This window comes from Trichechus manatus, unplaced genomic scaffold (assembly GCF_000243295.1).
Source record: "Trichechus manatus latirostris isolate Lorelei unplaced genomic scaffold, TriManLat1.0 scaffold00071, whole genome shotgun sequence".
Taxonomy (NCBI): Eukaryota; Metazoa; Chordata; class Mammalia; order Sirenia; family Trichechidae; genus Trichechus; species Trichechus manatus.
In genome coordinates this window covers 4,831,867-4,853,097 of record NW_004444007.1, presented here as the reverse complement: position 1 = coordinate 4,853,097, position 21,231 = coordinate 4,831,867, and the positions used below count along the sequence as shown (strand labels likewise).

The window sequence follows — 21,231 nt, the reverse complement described above, 5'->3', positions numbered from 1 at the left end:
ACTGTCCTGATGTTTTTCATCTCAAATGACTTATCTCCTAGAACTTCATACAAGTGGAATCATACAGTGTGTAGTTCTTGCATCTGACTTCTTTTCTACATTCCTTTTTACTGCTGGGCAGTATTCTATCATATGAATATTCCACGATTTGTTTATCCTTTCTTCTGTTGATGGAAATTAGAGTTATTTCCAGTATTTGGCTATTTTGAATAAACCTGGTGTAAACATTCTTGTATGAGTCTGTTTATGTACTTTTTTTTTGATAATGTATTGTGGTAGATAATGTATTTAGGTAGAAACCTAAACTGAATAGCTGGGTCATAGGGAGGTGTATGTTTAACTTGATGAGAATTTGCTAATTTCCAAACTAGTTGTACCATTTTTATATTCCCACCTGCAAAGTAAGAGAATTCTTGTGGCTCTGCATTCTCACTAACACTGCATATTGTGGTATTTTTAACTTCAGCCATTCTGGTGGGTATTACCACATTATGGTTTTAATTTGCATTCCCCTGATGACTAATGATGTTAAGCTTTTTTTATGTGATTATTGGCCATTGTATGTATATCTTCTATAAATTATCTGTTCTCTCAGTGATATGTTGTAGATTTTCAGCATACTGGTCTTGTACCTATTTTGTACCTAAATTGTTCCTAAATGTTTCTCTTTTTTATGCTGTTGTAATTTTTTTTCTTATTTTTAAATTGTTCTTAGTGTTTGCCAGTATTTTCGAACCTACTTTAGTTTTTGTTTCTATGTTTGGGGCAATATAATGTGTATAGATTAAAATTAATGTTTTTGAAAAATTCACTGTGGACCACAGTGGAACCTGACCATTTGTGTTATGTTTTAATTTTCCATGTTTCTTGGGATTGTCTGTTTCATCAAAACGTCTGTATATAAATAAGCATACAAACAAAAGTCATACTCTTCTTAATCTCTGGCTTATTATGTTCTTGTGGCCTTGATAATTGAAAATGTCATTGTGTAAGCATAATAACTGGGATTGATTCAAGTCAGGCTAATGAAGAGTGGGCTACCATTTTGGACTTGCTGGTGACCAGTGCCCAAAACCAAAGCTATTCCAGTATATGAAAAGCCTGCTATCTGTAGCCTCATTATTAGTCAGTGAAAGTTAGAAATAGTCTTTGTTGGCCTAGGGACAGAAATAGACTAAGCTCTCATGATAGTTGCTAAATCCAGTTCTGATTCTCATGATAGGACATAAGTTGAGCAATAAAGAAACGAATAAAAAGCAGAATTTTGGCATCTGTATGATTAAATGAACTACTTTCTTTTCAATTAGTCTTTTCCTATGTGGTTTGCTCTGGTTTCTTAATTTGTACTCTGAGGTAAATGGTGATTTTTACCTGACTTTGTAAATGTAAGCTAGTATTATTTTTATTTCAATCTCAGTTTTTTAAAAATTCTAGACTATTGAAAACCAGGAAGAATTAAGAATTCTTGGAGATGAACTTAAAAAGCAACAGGAGATAATAGCACAAGAAAAGAGCCAGATCATTAAGAAAGAAGAAGAGCTTTCAAGGACCTGTGAGAGACTAGCAGAAGTTGAAGAAAACCTAAAGGAAAAGGTAAATTTTTAAAGTTCTCTTTCTGGCCATTTTATCTGACTAAACTTTTTTTGCTAATAAATTTTGATTCCCCATAGACGTGAATCCCAAAAATAGCATGTACCTCCCAAATGAATAGATCTTAATGCTAGTATTTTGGACATTTTCAACTCTCATGAGATCTTAATTAATATCCTTCATGAGAATAAGATTATTCTAGAGTTTTTAGGTGAGAGGAGGCTTTGTATCATCTAAACTAATCTCCATCTTTAGTCATACATTATGTTCATGCATTGACTGTTTATTGGACACTACCATGAGGAGGGCACTGATCTGGGTGCTTGAGATACAGTAGTCGACAAAACAAACATCCTGCCCTAATGGAAATGTATAAGTCATTCTCTAAACTGTAAGATGTGTCACTAATGCCTTTCTTTGATACATTAAAATATTTGGAGTAAACTACTGGTTGGAGACTGTTTTATATAATGCTTCATCTGGTGTCATCACGTAACTAGGTTCCACATAAATAATTGATAGACTTGAAGAAAATAAACTTTCTAATTTTAATTATTTTTGATAGGAATGTTTCTAAGATGTATCTTAACATGCTTCATTGGGGCGTAGTATAAGTAAGGACCCTTTTCTTGATGATTTAAGGTCATCTGTGTGAATAGTCTCATTCTGTGCCTTTATAGTTACAGTAAACTAGGATTTTTGAGGTGTGTCCTTTATGATATCCCACCGATAGCATGTTAACTTTTCATGTGGCTGCCTTGTTGAACAAATAGGTTAAGGAAGTATGGGTAGCTTTCCCTATCCTGTGGAGTTAAGTGTTTAGTCTATATGACAGCTATCCATGACTTAGGCCTTTTTCTCATATTTCCAGATTCTTTCCATCTCTTAGATGTTTATAGTTTTCTGAATCATTTCTTTCATAAAAGTAAGATGCTCTTAAAATATTTATATAAGAACTAAGACTCTTGTAACAATTGTACTGCCCAAGTAATTCTAAAATGCACCCACTGAAATCTTTATGTAATCTAAGGACGGTAACACATTCATAAGAGATAATGTATTGTGGTTTCCATTATTGTTCTTCTGTGGAGTGTTGTTTCCTGATATTTGTTTCCTTTTCATTCTTATCCATTTCACTGTCATCTAACTGAGTTTACTAAGACTTCATGTCTAGTTCATACTCCTACTAAAGAAGTGCAGTCCACAGCCTGTGAAAGTTGGTCCCTTAGGCTTTGTTTGGGGTACCCCTTAAGGACCTTGTTGGAAGAGAAAATAAATTATTCAAAATGTTTTTAATGAGAAATTACAGTTATTTGACAGCTATGTTTACATATTTAATTAGTTTCTCTTTTACTTTTTCTCATTTTCACTTTACTTCCTTAAAAATCGTATCATACCTAGTACACTGTGTTTGGAACATTAGTTTACTTTTAATGTTACTTGTCTGTTTTCACTGGGGATGTAGGCAAGGCTGTCATAGTGATCATTTCAGTTTTACATAAGAATTCTGAGACAATAGAGGCAAAATGATAATTATAAAAACTGTATCTTAAGAGCCAACAACTTCAAGAAAAACAGCAACAACTCCTTAGTGTAAGAGAAGAGATGAGTGAGATGCAGACAGAGATAAATGAAATGGAGAATTTAAAGAATGAACTGAAGAGCAAAGGATTAGCATTGGAACGTACAGAAATGGAGAAACTTGAGTTGACTCAGAAACTCCATGAAAATAATGAAGAGATGAAATCTATAACCAAAGAAAGAAATGATCTGAAGAAATTACAGGAGTCATTTGAAATAGAGAGAGATCAACTTAAAGGATACATAAGAGAAATTGAAGCTACAGTAAGTTCCTTTTCCTTCATCTATTGCATGTTTTTTTAAAAAACTGAGCCAGTTGGCAGCCTATTAATGTAATTGCTATCAATAAGCCATATACCTGTAAAAAGTTGAATTGGCAAAAATTGTTTAATAGATATATTTACAACAATGACCAAAACAAAGAGCAGCTACTGAGGCTGCTTATGTACATCCAAACACCTCACGGGATTTGATTCATTGGTTTGGAGGTTTAGGGTCATGGTTTCATGGGACATCCCAGGTAATTGGCCTAATTAATGTATTTAGTGCTTCTCTTCTACCTCCTAGTTTGTTGTATAGTGCCTGGGATCTTAAAAGCTTGCAAGCAGCCATCCAAGGCACAACAATTGCTCACTATTCACCTGGAGCAAAAGAGGAAGAAGGAGAGTCAGGAATAGGAGAAAGAAATGGAATGTGTGGCTAATTGCCTCCATGACAACTGCCTCCTTTGCCATGAGACCAGAGGAACAGGATGGCACCCGGCTACCATTATTGAACATTTTGATCAAAGATTCTATAGAAGAGTCCTAATCAAAAGGGGGAGAATGTAGAACAGATACCAAATTTTCATGGAATCCATACTTTCTGAAGCCATGAAAGCAGGATGAACCCCCAAAACTATTGCCCTGAGATAATCTTCAAATCTTAAGCCAAAAATATCCCCTGAAGTCTTCTTAAAACTGATCGATAATTTAGTTTAACTAATAAAGAATATCTGCCTTGAGCATTGTGCTTTTTTGCGATCTATCTATATGTGATCAAATTGACAACAGCAACTTGAAAGATTAGATAGGAAACTTAGAGAGCAGTGAATTTATGTTAATGGGGGAGGAACAACTCACCAAAGGAGGGTGAGAATGGTTGCACAACTGAAAGAATGGAATCAATTCCACTGAATTGTATATGAAGAAACTGTTGAATTGGTATATGTTTTGCTGTGTATATTCTCAACAACAGCAAAAATAAATAAGTTTTAAAAACTGAGCCAATTGGAAAGGAGGAGGCAGTGTTGGAATGATGTTGTTATAAACTTTAAATTTCAATTGCTCATAAAGGGCCTGGAAACAAAAGAAGAACTAAAAATTGCTCATATGAATCTTAAAGAATACCAAGAAACTATTGATGAACTAAGAAGAAACGTTTCTGAAAAGACCGCTCAAATAATAAATATTCAGAAGGACTTAGAAAAATCCAGTGCTGAATTACAAGGAAAGGTATATTGTTTTTTCTTCCTTCCCTCCTTTGTCCTTCCTTTCTCCTCTGTTGGAAGGACAAGCAGTTATGGTTCATTTATTTATTGGACATGTATCTGTTGAATGTCCACTGTGCCAGGCACAGTCCTAGGTGATGGAAATACAGTGGGAATAAGATAGACTAAATCCCCATGTTCATAGAGCTTATTTTGTAAATGGAAGGAGGTAGCTGATAAGCAAACAAGTGAACGAGGTAATTTCAGATAGTGGTGTGTTGTGGAGAAAATGAAACGTTGTGATCACTAGATCAATCTATGTTAAAAGTCTCCTATGTGACAGACATTGAGATTATGAATATGAATAAGATATTATCCTTTCCCTCCGATGTAAGCATGTAAAAAACTCCCTAAATTTACCAGTATGATTAATGTAGAATATGATGTGCAAATTACATGTTAGAACTAATGATCATGGAAAAGGGGAATCAGCCTGTTTAAGCAGAAAACTGAGACTCAGCAGTGGGGCCCGTCTGAGAATGAGTACAATATATTTAGTGGGATGTGATCTTCCCTATGATTTTTCTCCAGTAGCGTTCGGGAACTCAATATAGAAATGAATAAGTGTGCGTGCAACTGACTAAATTAACAGTTTTGTTGGTAAAGTGTAGGGATTGGTGGGATTGGGATGCTGGTTAGAGAATGGTTCACTTTTGGATGTAAGCTGGAAAGAAAGTTGTAACAGAATATGACTGGCAGAGAAGAATTGAGCAGCTTTAGGGAAAATCAAGGGAAAAAGAATAAATAGGGGTTAGTGACGTGAGGTGGGCCCTGAGGGTTTAGGATTACTTCCATGCTGTCGAAAGTATCCTGTTCTTTTCCCTTTAAAAAAAATTGTGGTAATGATCTCCAGATAATAACTTTGGTATTTTATGAATGTCCCAAGATCCCAGCACTTCATGTGGAACAGGAGCCACCTGCTAATGTGAAAGAAGTCAGTGAGACTCAGGAGACAACGGATGAGCCGGTGCAGTTGGAAGGACAGTTCAAAGCCAAGGGTTCAACACCTGCAAGCGTAGAAATGGAAAGGCTCAGGTTGACTGCAGAACTTCAAGAAACTAACGAAGAAATAAAATCTATAACTAAGGAGAGAGATGATCTTAAAATGATAAAAGATGCGCTTCAAGTTGAACGTGACCAGCTAAAAGAGGACATAAGAGTAACTTTGGCTAAAGTAAGTTTCATCCTTTTCCCTCATTTGGTAAATGTTTTCTAAGAATCAGGTCTTTGGGAAAAGAGGCATTTGTACTATGGTTATAATGTTACTATCAGTTTTTTTTTTTTTTTTAATGTCTCTTAATCATGGAAACATAACTAAAAATTGTTCATATTCAACTGCATGAATACTAAGAAACTATTGAAACGGAAAGAAAATATTTCAGAGAAGTCAGCCGTTTTCTCAAATATTCTAAATGATTTAGAAAAGGTAATGCTAAATTATAGGAAGGGTAAAGCCAAAAATGAATCCTCTATTTTCTTTTCTTTAAACCTATTCCTGCAGCATCCTGTAAGGGACTGCCGTCTTCCTCATTGCTTCAGCCAGAAATCTTAGAATCATCTCTACTAAATCCCTTCCTCCTCACCCACTCCATAATCCAGTCACCAGACCTTATTGATTTTAATGTGTGTGTATGTATATGTGTGTATCTACATAAATATGCCCTCCTCCTTTTCTGCACACGTTGCCATCACCCTAATCCAAGCCGCCATCATTTCTTTCCCTAGGTTTCTGCACTACCCTCCTAACTGATCTCCCCATGTTCATTCTTGTTGTTGTTGTTGGGTGTCGTCAAGTTGATTCTGATTCATAGCGACCCTACGTACTACAGAACGCAACACTGCCCAGTCCTGCGCCTCACAATCATTGTTATGTTTGAGCCCATTGTTGCAGCCACTGTGTCAATCCATCTCATTGAGGGTCTTCCTCTTTTTCGCTGACCCTCTGCTTTACCAAGCATGATGCCCTTCTCCAGGGACTGATCCCTCCTGGTAACATGTCCAAAGTATGTAAGACGTAGTCTCGCCATCCTTGCTTCTAAGGAGCATTCTGGTTGTACTTCTTCCAGAACACACACATTCATTCTTATACTTCTATAATCCTTTACATAACTGCACCAGAATGATCTTTCTGTAACACATATCCAGTTATGCCAATGTCCTTCTTAAAAATCTTTAATAGCGTATTTTTACTTTTGGAATAAAGACCAGAATCTTTCACATGGCCTGAGGCCTGGATCCTTTGGCCCTTTCTGGTCTCTAAACTTATTTCAACTCATTCTCCCTCCTGCTCGTCGTACTCCAGCGATGTTAGTCTTGTTCGTCTTGATCTCGGGGGTTTCAGATATTCTGGTCTCCCTACCCAGAGTTCTTCCATATCCCCTTCATTTGTAGCTAATGCTCACCTATCTCTCAGATCTTGACTGAAGCTTTCTCTCCCCCAGGAAGCCCTTCCTAACTACTCATAATAGGTTAGATTTGCCACTAATACCCTGGGAGAACCCAACACATCTGCTAAGATTTGGTAAAATATCTCTTTACCACTGAACCGTAAGTCTCAAAAACAGAGGTCATGTAAATCTCACGTGCCGTTTTATGCTCACAGCACAGTGAACCCTCGATAAATAAGTGTTTAATACCTAGATAATGCAAGTGTGGGAAGGTGGAAGGACTGCTGTGTAAATGATCCATTGAATCCTGCCTTAATTGTTGTAGAAGCATCCTGATTTCTTTTCCATGAAATGAAAGTATCTCCAGGTTACCAACCGTATTGTTTTATGATTCCCTTAAGATCCAAGAGGCTGAAGACAAACAAGAACAGTCCTTTAATATGAATGAAAAAGACAATGAAACTAAGAAAATGCTGAGTGAGATGGAGCAATTGAAGGAGCAATGCAAAGCCAAGGATTCCACACTGCTAGGAGTAGAAACAGAAAAGCTCAAGTTATCTGAGAGACTCCAAGAAAGTCAGGATGAAATGAAGTCTATAGCTAAAGAGAGAGATGACCTAAAGAAGCTCCAAGAAATTCTTCAATCTGAAAGTGACCAACTCAAAAAAAACATGGGGGAACTCATCGCTAAAGTAGGTTTCATTATTTTCCCTATGTATTTTTTTAATTTGTAAGCAAATATTTTTGTAAGAAAACCTTTAAAAAATAATGGAGTTAATTATAGTGTAATGATTATAATGTTTCTATAAAATTTCTTTCAATTTTCTCTAATAAAGCACCTGGAAATGGAAGAGAAACTTAAAGTTGCTCATTTCCACCTGAAAGAACAGGAGGAAACTATTGATAAGCTGCGAGTGAATGTATCAGAGAAGGAAACTGAAATATCAAGCTTTCAGAAGGAATTAGAAACAGCCAACCATGAATTACAGAAAAAGGTCAGTTGAGAGTGAAGGAAGAGTGGGAGAAACCTGGGAGATCACTAACTGGAAAGCACCCTGGTCTTTTTTCCTTAAAAAGAAGATATTTCTGGCTATTAACTTGTTATTTCATCATTATTTTAAGATCCAAGAGCTTCAGGAGAAACAGGAACAAATTCTTAGTGTAAAAGAAATCAGTGAGACTCAGAGAAAAGTGAGTGAACTGGAGCAAATCATGGAGCATCTCAGAGCCACAGAGTCAACACCTCAAAGTGTAGAAACTGAGAAGCTCATGTTGGCTGAAAGACTTCAGGAAAGTCAAGAAGAAATAAAAATTATAATTAAGGAAAGAGATGAACTGAAAAGTGTACAGGAGGCCCTTCAGATGGAGAGGGACCAACTCAAAGTAAACATTAGTGAAATTGTAGCTAAAGTAAGTTTGCCTCTTCTTATGTTTTTGGATAAATAAAAATAGTGGGAAGGCGATGATGATGTTCATGATTAAGTTTTGTTCATTTCCTCTAATCATAAAGGAACTGGAAACAAAAGAGGAACTGAAAACTGTGTACATTCATCTGAATGAGCACCAAGAAACTATTAATATACTAACAAGGAATATTTCAGAGAAGACGGATCAAGTAAACAATATGCAGAGGGATTTAGAAAATTCAAATGTTGAATTACAGGCAAAGGTAGATCTTGTTTTGTTAACTGATTATTGTGTTCCTCGTATCCTTTATGAAAGAAAAGAGTACATACATTAGACTAAAATGTAGAGATGATTGCAGATGGGTAGTAAGGTTGATGGAAATGTAAACTGATGCAATCTTGGAGAAAATGGAGTGGGGATAGTTAGTAATACTTTCCAAATTTTTCCATAAGCTTATTCATTGACCCTAAAGTCCCATTGTGGCTATTTATCATGAACAGATTTGCACAATTGTGCAGAGATATTTGTTGAAGGATAGTCATTGCAGCAAGTTACAATAACAAAATAAAACAAACAAAAAATAGGGAAAATTCTTACTGTTCATTAGTAGGGGATTGGTTAAATAAGTGCTGCAAATTCAGACTATGGAATATTATACCACAGATTTAAAGAAAAAAGGTAGAGCTACAGAATGTGTTTACATCTAAAAGTGATTTAGAGGGTGGAGAGCGGAAGGCCTGGGAGGGAGACCTGAAGTTTTTACTTCTAAGTCTATATCTTTCTATGCTATTAGAATTCTTTTACTCTGTGTATTATTTTTGTGATCTTTACAAAACCTAGTTAACATTAAGATACTAAAGGAAATGGTTAATAGGTTTGATATGTCAATTTTCTTAAAATTTCTCTAATAACAAAGGATCTAGAAAAACAAGAGGAACTAAAAATTGCTCACATGCATCTGAAAGAGCACCAAGAAACTATTGATAAACTCAGAGGGATTATTTCAGAGAAGGCAGATGAAATATCAAATATGCAAATAGATTTAAAGAGCTCAAATGCTGCCTTAAAAGCACAGGTATTTTTTCTTTTTAAGTTTCAATCATGTCTTTTGTGTAATGAAGCTGGATATGAATTAACCTAAAACTGAAGACAAATGGAGATTTGCCTACTCAATTTAGAAATTATCTGTTAGGTTTTTATCTGTATCTGTCTATATCTTAACTTATTGTATTATTATCTCAAGATACAAGGACTTCAAGAGAAAGAACATCAACTTCTTAAGGTAAAAAATGATCTCAAAGAAAATATGTACCAAATGGAGCAGTTGAAGAAGCAATCAGAGACCCAGAATTTAATTCTGGAAAGTACAGAAATGGAGAAGTTAAGGTTGTCTCAGAGACTTGATGAAACCCTTGAAGAAATGAGATCTGTAACTAAGGAAAGAGATGAACTAAGAAGAGTGGAGGGGGCCCTCAAAGTGGAGCGGGACCAGCTCAGGGAAAGCCTCCACGAAACAGAAGCTAAAGTGAGTTAACACTTACTCCTCTTCCTAGCTAGTAAATGTGTTATTTTTCTTTCAAGAATTAACACTTTTTTGAAAATGAGTAATACTGTTGGTGAGAGTGTGAACTGACTTTACTACTTTAGGGGATAATTTGCTATTCTTGAAAATTTAAATTCTGTAACTCTTGTTACAGTTGTTAGGTGCTGTTGAGTCGGTTCCGACTCATAGCGATCCTACAGGACAGAGTAGAACTGCCCCATAGGGTTTCCAAGGAGCAGCTGGTAGACTTGAGCTGCTGACCTTTGGATTAGCAGCCAAGCTCTTAACCACTACGCCAGCAGGGCTCCCCAAATTCTGTAACTAGCATTTTCTTCATGGATTTTATGCTACGTATATACTGACTCAATTGTTAAGGTATAGAAAAAAATACACACACCCCACAAGGTTGTTTATTGTAGCAGTTCGTAATAAAAAATTGGAAACAGCCTAAATGTCCATCCCAAGAAGACTGGGAAGATATGTACTATATGTCAAGTACTATGTAGCACATGTAAAAAAATAAATTAATTAATTAAATCGAATTGAATATCCTAACATGGAAGCCCAAGATAATTCTGAGAGGAAAAAAGCAAGCTGTAGAATAGCATGTATAAAATGTGTTTAGTTCTGGAATATAGGATTAGGGTGAGGGGGAGAGTACTGGGCTTCCTCTGAACCCTAGAAGTTTCCAGCAGCAACAAAGGTGTAGAGTAAGAAATGAAAGTTTTATTATTTTTATGAAGAAATGTATCACTTCCATTAAAAGTATTACTAATTAACAATATAAAAAGAGATGAATGATAGTTCTATATATGTCACTGTTCTTAAATTTTCTCTAATAAAGAATCTAGAAAAACAAGAAGAACTAAAAATTGCTCACATGATTCTGAAAGAGAGCCAGAAAAATATTAATAAACTCAAAGGGATTATTTCAGAGAAGGCAGATGAAATATCAAATATGCAAATAGATTTAGAAAACTCAAATGCTAAATTACAAGAAAAGGTATGTCAGGGGAGTAAGGCCTCATTTGAGTGAATATTTGATTTATTTGTACCTAAAATCCTTTGGGGATGTAAAATGGTTCAGTCACCTTGGAAAACTACTTAGCAGTTTTTACTAGAACTAAACATGTACCTACCTTATAGCTCAGCAATTCCACTAGCTGGGTGTGTACCTAAGAGAAAAGAGTGTGTACTTCCACAAAAAGGCATGTCCAAAAATGTTTATAATAGCTTTGTTCATAAGAGCAAGAAACTAAAAACAGCCCAAATGCCTATCAACAGAAGAATGGATAAATACGTTGTGATATATTTCTACAAATTAATACTACATGGTGATTTTTTAAAAAGAACAAATTACTGGAATGTACAAGAACATGGGTGAATTTCACATATTATTTTGGGTAATGGCCAGACAAAAGAGAGTGCATATTATACAATTCCATTCATATAAAGTTCAAAAGCAGGCAAAGCTGATCTAGGATGATAAAGGTCCGAATAATGATTACCTCTTGGCAGAGGTTAGACTAGGAAGGGGCTCATGGGACCTTATGGAGTGCTAGAAATGTTGTATATATTAATTTGGGTTGTAGTTACATAAATGTATTCTTACGTCATGAAGAATTGAGCTGTATACTTAAGATTAGTGCACTTCGTGTATACTACAAAATAAATTATTTGTGGAATTATGTAGGATATTAATAGGAGAGACATAGGAAGACTACATTCTTAATCATTTAGAAACTATTTTTTATCCTTTTCTTAAAAACCTTCTCTATCCTAATATGTTATTTTCTATTTATCTTAAGATCCAAGAACTTAAGGCAAATGAGCACCAACTTCTTAAGTTAAAAGAAGATGTCAGTGAGACACAGAAAAAAATGTGTGAAATAGAACGATTGAAGAAACAATTAAAAGCCCAAAGTTTAACTCTCGATAAAATAGAAATGGAGAATTTAAATTTGGCTCAGAAACTTCATGAAAACCTTGAAGAAAAGAAATATGTAATGAAAGAAAGAGATAATCTAAAGAAAGTGGAAGAAACTCTCAAACTGGAGAGAGACCAACTCAAGGAAAACCTATGGGAAACCATAGCTAGGGTGAGTTGTGCTTTTTCTTCCTATCCAGTAAACATGTTATTTTTAATACTGTTAGTGAGAATGTAAATGTTACAACCTTTTAAGGAGAGAGTTTGACAGTATGTTTATTAAAATGTATCAACATATATAAATGCTACAGCAATCCACTTCTATTAATTTATCCTACAGCAAGCAAAATTATACCAATGTTTACTGCAGCATTATTTGTGGTGACCAAAAGCTAGAAGGTCCACCAATGAGACAGTGGCTAAGTCGGGTTCATCTGTATAATTGGATACTAGGCATAAGAACAGGGGTGCTCTTTATATTATACTGATTTAGAAAGATGTCAAGCAGTATAAAGGGAGAAAAGCAAGTGGTAGAATCAGCAGGGAGCAGGACTAGGAGGGGAGAGGCGAGGGACAGGAACTTTGACTTTGTATCCTTCTGTACTGTTCTATCTGTGGTTGTTGTTTGGTTTTTTTGTGGTGGTTGTTTTTAACTCTTATTGTGTATTTTTTTAAATTTCATTTAAACTAGTTAATTAAGATGATTTGTGATTATGTCATCACATTTCTCAATTTCTTATAATAATAAAGGATCTGGAAACACAACAGGAACTAAAAATTGCTCGCATGCATTTAAAAGAACACCAGGAAACTATTGATAAGTTCAGAGAAAAAGTTTCAGAAAAGACAGCTCAAATTTCAGATATTCAAAAGGATTTAGATAAATCAAAAGATGAATTACAGAAAAAGGTGTGTATTGTTTTTGTTTTTCTTTAGGGAATAACTATATCCACAATTATTTGCACAATGAGAAGTGACATGGATATATAGATATGTAGAATAGACATATACATATATAACAAATAAACAGTATTTGCCTTTCTTGAAGGAATTCTATGTGCATTCCAACTTGTTTTATAATTATCTCAAGATCCAAGAACCTCAGAAAAAAGAGCTTCAACTTCTTAAATTGAAAGAAAATGCCAATAAAACTCAGAAAAAAATGAATGAAATGGAACAATTGAAAAAGCAATTTGAAGTCCAAAATTTATCTATGCAAAGTGTGAAAATTAAAAACTTGCATTTGACTAAGAAACTTCATGAAAACCTTTAAGAAGTAAGAATCATAGCTTAGGAAAGAGATGAGCTAGAGAATGAAAGAGGGTCTCGAAATGGAGATAAACCAACTCAGAGAAACCTTGAGAGAAATTATAGCTAGAGTGAGGTCAGAATTTTCCCTTATCTGGTAACTAAGCTTTCAGCTTTCTTGGAAAGGGTAACAGCACTTTTTTTTTCCCCTAGAAATTTTTACAAATAGTAAATGATGATGAAGGATGATAGTGAGAAAACCATTATTGTAAAATATCTCACACAAGTAGGAAATTGTTTTAAAAGGAGCAAATATGTTTTCCAGAAGATGCCATCTTAAATTTAAGAACAACTTCTTAAATAAAGCAGACTATTTTATTTTTCTGAATATAATTTTTTAAAGATTATTTAAACCAAGAGATAACATTCTTTTTAGTGGAGAAATATTTGAAGGATTAAGTTCATAGAAGATTAAACGTAAGTAGACTCCCTTCTCTTATGCAGTCTGTATGCTGAGCAAATAATCTGAGAAGCTGGACTATATAAAGAAGAGTAAGGCATCAGGATTGGAGGAAGACTCATTAACAACCTGCAATATGCAGATGACACAACCTTCCTTGCTGAAAGTGAAGAGGATTTGAAGCACTTACTGATGAAGATCAAAGACCACAGCCTTCAGTATGGATTACACCTCAACGTAAAGAAAATAAAAATCCTGACGGTTGGACCAGTAAGCAACATCATGATAAAAGGAGAAAATATTGAAGTAGTCAAGGATTTCATTTTACTTGGTCCACAATCAACACCCCCAGAAGCAGCAGTCAAGAAATCAAATGATATATTACATTGGGCAAATCTGCTGCAAAAGATCTCTTTAAAGTGTTAAAAAGCAGAGATGTCACTTAAGGACTAAGGTGCGCCTGATGCAAGCCATGATATTTTCAATTGCCTCATACGAGTGTGAAAGCTGGACAATGAGTAAGAAAGACCGAAAGAGAATTGATGCTTTTAAATTACGATGTTGGCGAAGAAAATTGAATATACCATAGACTGCCAGAAGAAGGAACAAATCTGTCTTGGAAGACATACAGCCAGAATGCTGCTTAGAAATGAGGATGGCAGGACTTCGTCTCGCATACTTTGGACATTTATCAGGAGGGAACGTCCCTGGAGAAGAACATCATGCTTGGCAAAGTAGAGGGTCAGAGAAAGAGAAGACCATCCATGAGATGGATGGACACAGTGGCTACAATGATGGACTCAAACATAGCAATGATTGTGAGGATGGCACAGGACCAGGTAGTGTTTTGTTCTTTTGTACATAGAGTCACTTTGAGTCAGGACTGACTGTACAGCACCTAACAACAGACCCCTTTCTCTACTTGATAGAGTCCTAGACGTATGGTTCTTACTAGTGAAGTTAGAATGAAAAAAGAGACAAGAAGAATATAAAAGAGAAAGTTCTTCTAGTATCACTGTTTACAAATATTTAGAATCACGTATCTTAAAAAACCTAATTAAATTGTCCAAAAAGTAAATTCAGACAAATAAAAAGTTGTGTGAAATCTAAAAAAGAAATCTTTCATTCCCACACTTCAAGAGTAAGGAAAGAATAAAGTAGAAAACAATATCCTTTGCAATCTCAACAAGCACTTGAGAATCATCTTTATGTTAACTCTAAGTAAATTTTTAAAGAGATTTAATTCATTCAACAAATATTTATTGAACAATTAGGCATTCTTCTAGGTACTGTAGTGAAGAACAAGTAGGAGAAAAAACAATCATACTTTTAATCAAAAATACAAAATAAAAACAGAATGTGAACTTTTTATGCCAGGGTATTTGTAGTGGCTTGAAACACTATAAATAGTATAGGGGGTTTGGCTAGTATATTTGTTGTTGTTGTTAGGTGCCATCAAGTCGGTTCCGACTCATAGCGACCCTATGTACAACAGTACGAAATGCTACTTGGTCCTGTACCATCCTCACAGTCTTTGCTGTGTTTGAGTCCATTGTTGCAGCCACTGTGTCTGTTTAGTTGGCAGCAATGATTATAATGCAGAGACTTGGAAGAATAGGAACCAGAAATAAATCTAAAACAAATCCTGTCTCCAAAAAACATGTGGTTTGCCTACTATTTTTCCCAATGAGTTGCAGTCACTCACGGAAAGACTTAGTGGCACTATTTATTCTTTTTTTTATTTATGTATTTTTTTTGGCCATTTTTAGCATCGTTTTTTAGTTATAATATTTAATTTCATTATTGAAACAATGTCAAAAATGTGTATGATTAGACATTATATGTGAGTGTTGTTATAGCTGAAGCCCTGTTTATTTGTTTACACTAAAGCAGGACCAACAGAACCACAAAGAAGTGGTTAAATATGGAAAAAGTTCACTGTGTGATGGAAAACAGCACCTTACGGAAAGCCTCAGAGAAAAGTGCTTTAGGATAAAAGTAAGTTACTCGTTAAAACTACAAATGAATATCAGTGCTTTTCTCAATGGCTTTCTAAAGACTGAGAAGGAATCAAAGGAACCTCCATGGAATGAATAGATAATGCTCAATATTTTTTTAAACATTATAAGCTATGCGTATGTGTGTATATGCATATATACATCCATACACTCACCAACAGTGGGATGTTGCAATTTAAGGCCTAACTGGACAGGTGATAATCAAACAGATACCTGAAAGAGGTGACGGTGTCTAGGGGAAGAGCATCGTACGCAGAGGGAACAGCAGGTATAAATCTCCTGAGGTAGGAGCCTGCCTAGAGGTTGAAGAAACATTAAGAAGGGGGAAAGCTAAAAAGGAATGATGTCAGAGAGTTAAGGGGACAGAGGTAGGCTGTGGGAACTTATGAGGACTGGGTTTTACTCTGAGATGGAGATCTTCTAGAGGGTTTTGACTGTAAGAGAGACGTGATCTGACTTAACATTTTAAAAGGATGACTCTGGTTGTTGTGTTGGACAGACAGAGTGGAAGCAGGAATTGCAGTAATCCAGGCAGGGATGGTGCTTGGCAGTAGTGAGAATTGTTTCAATTTTGAATATATATTTAGAGTAAAGCCAATAGGATTTTCTGTCACCCTAGTAGAATGTAAGGTGCCTGAGGAGAGAACATTTTTTCATCATTTATGGCTGTATCACTTGCCACATTCCTGATAGAAGTCAGGCTCCAATATGCATTTATTATAAGTACAGATGAATGTTTATGCAGGGCTGCTCCAGGCTATAAATTGATTTTTCCTAAGACCTAAGACAGGAATCCCCTGTCCAACATCCCACGTTAGTGAGTATCTAGCTTTTTCTTAAATTATTTAAAAACAGAGGTTATTAGTGTCAGAAGCCCATTGTTCTATTATTTAGCATCCTAAACTAAACTTGCTACTTATTACATCATTGTAACAACTTGAACTTAACACGCTCCTCCACCTGTGCTCTGATCAGTGTGCCACCTGCCTGGCCACTAGTCGTTTGAGCTTATGGGCCCAGGTTCAGTGAGTGCCTACCACATGCCAGGGAGTCCCTGAGGGGTGCAAACAGTTAATGCGTCTGGCTACTCACTGAAAAGCTGAAGGTTCAAATCCATCCAGAAGTGCCTCAGAAGAAAGGCCTGATGATCTATTTCCGAAAAATCATCCATTGAAAACTCTCTGGAGCACAGTTTTAATCTGACACACGTAGGGTCACTATGAGTCAACATCTACGCAAAGGCAATTGGTTACCACATGCCAGGCACTGTACTGGGTGCTTTACCTCATGAGATAGATTTTATTACTCCTTTTATGAACAAGGAAACAGAGAGGAAATTGATCCTAAGGTCACACAGCTAATAAATAGGTAGAATCAGGATTTAAACGCAAATCTGACTAACTTTAAAACTTGAGTATAGAAATGTATTTTATAAATAATTATTTTCTTTCCTTCAAGCAGTAATAACAAATGTCTATAGAAACTTTATAGATTACATGTATGTAGGTAGACATATTATAGTTTACTCTTCATTTTGTAGTTGAGAAAATGGCTTCAATGACTTTTGCAGCCAGTAAGTGGCAGAGCTAGAACCTGGATTCTCCGATTCAGGGTTAGAAAACTCAGATTCATGGCACATAATAGAAACGTGTGAAATAGCTCTACGAAACCAGCCAATAGCCAGTTTGATTCTTAGTCGCTTGTTTTATCTGCTAACTCATAGTGCCAACTACAAACATAATCACATTCAGCCTTGAGCCACAGTATATACTAGAATGAATGCACTCATTTCTCTTCAGACTGTGTCAGTGTTCATTCAAATCGTGGATGTTCTTAGCTGACCAGATATTAAAGAGTTTTATAAAGCTGTGGTAATTAAAACAGTATGGCACTTATATTAGAATAAACTGCATGTTAGTTAAATCAAGTAGATAACTAAGAGTAGACTGTGGTGTCTATAAGTATTAGGAGAATGTAAGAAGGAAGGCATCACATAGCTATTGGAAGGGTTCAATTAGATTAATCAATAAATAATACTGGGAAAAACAGTTCTTAGACTAAAATCGGGTCAAAATAGCATCGTACACCACATGAATTTATCAATAACTTTTTAAATTAAAGTGAAAAAGAAATATAGGTGAATATTTATCTCTGGGTGAAAAAGGATTATCTAAAAATAAAAGAGTGGGAGAAATTACAAAAGAAATTATTAATAGGTTTAACTACATATAAATTTAAAACTTGCATATTTAAGACATCATCAACCAAATTTAAAAGACCAATAAACTAGGGGGAAAATATGCCACAAATGTTGTAGTGATATTCATGTAGCAATAATATATAAATAGTGTACAAATAAAACAGTAAGAAAAATTATATAAAGATATTAGACAATTGAGCAAAGGACAAAAACGACCTACTTGTAGAAGATAAAAGCAGAATGTTTAATTATAGTAAAAAAAGTAAATATATTTTAAATCACATTCATCCAGCCAGCATTTATTGAGGTCATCCCAAGTAGTGGGAACTGGACTAGGCAGCGTGGAAGCAGATAAATAAGATACAATTCATGTTGCTCAAGATTTCAGCAGCAGAAACAAACAAAATACCTGATATTTCTAAAACAATGTGGTAATTATAGTGCTAGAATTATGCATAGAGTTCTAAAGGAGTAGTAGATTTGGAAGTTGTCAGCACAGAAATAAGATAGTATTGAACATATAAAAGTAGCTGGACTCACACAGGAAGAGTCTAGAATTAGGCTAGCACTGGGCCCGGGACAGGGCCTGGAGAACATGAACTTTTGAAGAAATCAGAGCTGGTAGATGGGGAGCCTCGGAAGTCCCAGTTAAATGAGAGCAGTGTAATGCCTTGGAGGCACTGGAGTAGAGAGTTTGGTAAAAGGGGGAGTGAAGTGATGAAAAATAATAGAAGGATACAAATTAAAATAGCAGTGAGATACTAATGTTTTATCCAAAGTCAGGTCTTCTTGGGTTGTTTGGTTTTTTGGGTTGGTTGGTTTGTGTTTTAAATAATATTTCATTCTGACAAGATTGTGATCAGACAGGATACTCCCTTATGGGAGGATAATTTAGTCCACTTTTTCTACAAATTGTTAGTCAGTATCAAGGTTTTCAAAGTGTTCATATCTTTTGGCCCAGTAAATCCATTTTAAGGAATCTTTCCTGAAAAAAGTTATTGGAAATGCAGTCAAAGATTTGTGAATAAAGAACCCCATTGTAGTAGTATTTTTAGTAGCAAAATTTAGACTTATGTATCAGAAGTCTAGAAAATGCTAAGAAGTTTTTATCCATGTAACACAATATTGAGCAACCATTGATTTCAAACTAGGATTTCACGGACTTTTAAAATATCATAAAAAGTAATGAGTGCCGTCTTGTAATTCTAAAAGCTGTTTATAAAATGATATATACTATAATTGCAATTATATTTGTACATATGCCTGCATGCCTAAGCAAAAAGACTAAAAAGAAAATACATCAAAACAATATCAGTGGTGATTTCTCTTTTTCATTGTTATATTTATTTAATGTTTAAATTTTTCCTTAATAATTATGTATTATTTCTATAATCCAAGATCAACAATAGCAGTTCTGTTTTGTTTTGTTTTTTAAACACAAGAGTCTTAATTTTTCTCCTACAAAAAGTGTTAAAGTATAAGTTTTTTTATAATCCTAGGACTGAAACCATTTATTGTTAATTTGTAGAATGAATTTTTAAATGAATTCTAATTTTGTTTAGGAGCTTCTGAAGAAATACTCAGAGATGGATAATTCTTATGAATGCTTGAATATATTGTCTCTTGATTTAGAAAAGGAAATTGAAACCCAAAAAGAGCTTTCAATTAGAGTAAAAGCAAAACTCTCACTTCCATATTCACAAGCCAAACAGATTCAAAAACTTCTCTCTGTAAACCAAAGATGTTCTACGGAATTCCATAGAATCATGGAGAAACTTAAGGTACCACCTTTTTGAGTAATATCCTTATAAATGTCCATAAATTTCAATGTATTTAAGTTGTGCTTTGGGAGTTGGCATATTTGATATTAATGTATTTACTACCAAATTATGGATAATAGAGCTCATATGCAAGATCTTCAACGCACCTAGAAGCTGTTCATTTATCAAAACCTGAGCTCTACCTATGGGCCTAGGCACTGTACTCAGGAGACAGATATAAATAACATCTCAAATACCTCAGTCTAGTCAGTGAGGCAGACATACAGACAGGTTATAAGTGCAGTGATAGAAATATAGTCCTATGAAGTAGCAGATAAAAAGTTACACAAGATGTGGCTGTAGTGGAAGCCAGAGTCAAGCCCTAAAGCTTGGGGTTCACTTGTAGGTGATAAGGAGCCATTGAACAGTTTGGAGAGGTGGGAGTAACATGATCAAATTACCATTTTAGGTACTTTGCTACAGAATGAAGAAGAAAGTAGTTTGAGGGGAATAAGCCTATTGACAGAGAACAGACAAGAGGCTGTTGCAGTGGTGCAGATGAGGTATCATGGGTGACTGTACTACTAGAGGAGCCCTGGTGGCGCAGTGGTTAAGAGCTCGGCTGCTAACCAAAAGGTTGGCAGTTCAAATCTACCAGCCACTCCTTGGAAACCCTGTGGGGCAGTTCTACCCTGTGCTTTAGGGCCACTATGAGTCGGAAGTGACTCAACAGCAATGGGTTTCATTTGTACTAGTAGAGGTCCGTGGTTTACACTGGCTGCTAACCAAAAGGTCAGTGGTTTGAATCCGTCTAGCGGCTCTGCAAAAGAAAGACCTGGTGATCTACTCCGTTAAGACTGCAACCGTTGAAAACCCTATGGAGTACAGTTCTACTCTGACACACACGGGGTCGCCATGAGTCAGAATCGACTCGATGGCAACAGGTTTGGCATACTACTAGGTGGGAGTCCTTGGGTGGTAAAAACACTTAAGCCTTCAGATACTAACCAAAACGTTGGCAGTTTGAATCCACCCTGAAGCACCTGGAAGAAAGGCCTGGCGATCTACTTCCAAAAGATCACAGCCATTGAAAACCCTGTAGAGCACAATTCTTCTCTGACACACATGGGGTCGCCATAAGTCGGAATCAACTCAACAGCAACTGCTTTGAGTTTTTGTTTTTTAATACTACTAGGGAAGATGTAGGGATGGGGAAGAAGAAATGGATTGAGGAAACATTTAGCAGCTAAAATGGTAGGTCGGCATGATTAGTAGTAGATGTAAGGGAGAAGTTAGTTTGAGTCCCAGGATTTGCACTTAGCCATGATTGTGTATAGTAATGCCATTAACTGAGATCAAGAAAGAAAAAAAAAGAGCAAAATGGGTGAAGCAGGAGGAGAGATCAGATGTTTAGTTTGGGATGTTTTGAGGTTGAAGTACCTATGATGGAATATCCAGGAAGGGAAGCCCAGTAGGCATTTAACTGTGAGTCTGATGTTTGGAAGGAGAAAGATCTGGGACTCAACAGCATGTAAACCAACCCCATTGCTGTTGATTCGATTCCCACTCATAGCGACCCTAT

General features: G+C 35.6%; 1 protein-coding gene across 1 annotated transcript in view; it reads left to right on the top strand.

The window, feature by feature from the left end:
* Positions 1-21,231, top strand: part of CENPE (centromere protein E) — a 75,659-nt gene that overhangs the window by 34,855 nt on the left and 19,573 nt on the right. The window contains exons 26-39 of the mRNA XM_023734750.1: positions 1,435-1,593; positions 3,145-3,435; positions 4,506-4,664; positions 5,586-5,873; positions 7,488-7,778; positions 7,923-8,081; positions 8,209-8,496; positions 8,597-8,755; positions 9,410-9,568; positions 9,737-10,018; positions 11,845-12,135; positions 12,714-12,872; positions 15,562-15,669; positions 19,452-19,670. Of these exons, the coding sequence (XP_023590518.1) occupies positions 1,435-1,593; positions 3,145-3,435; positions 4,506-4,664; positions 5,586-5,873; positions 7,488-7,778; positions 7,923-8,081; positions 8,209-8,496; positions 8,597-8,755; positions 9,410-9,568; positions 9,737-10,018; positions 11,845-12,135; positions 12,714-12,872; positions 15,562-15,669; positions 19,452-19,670 (3,012 nt within the window). The remainder of the gene's footprint in view (positions 1-1,434; positions 1,594-3,144; positions 3,436-4,505; positions 4,665-5,585; positions 5,874-7,487; positions 7,779-7,922; positions 8,082-8,208; positions 8,497-8,596; positions 8,756-9,409; positions 9,569-9,736; positions 10,019-11,844; positions 12,136-12,713; positions 12,873-15,561; positions 15,670-19,451; positions 19,671-21,231) is intronic.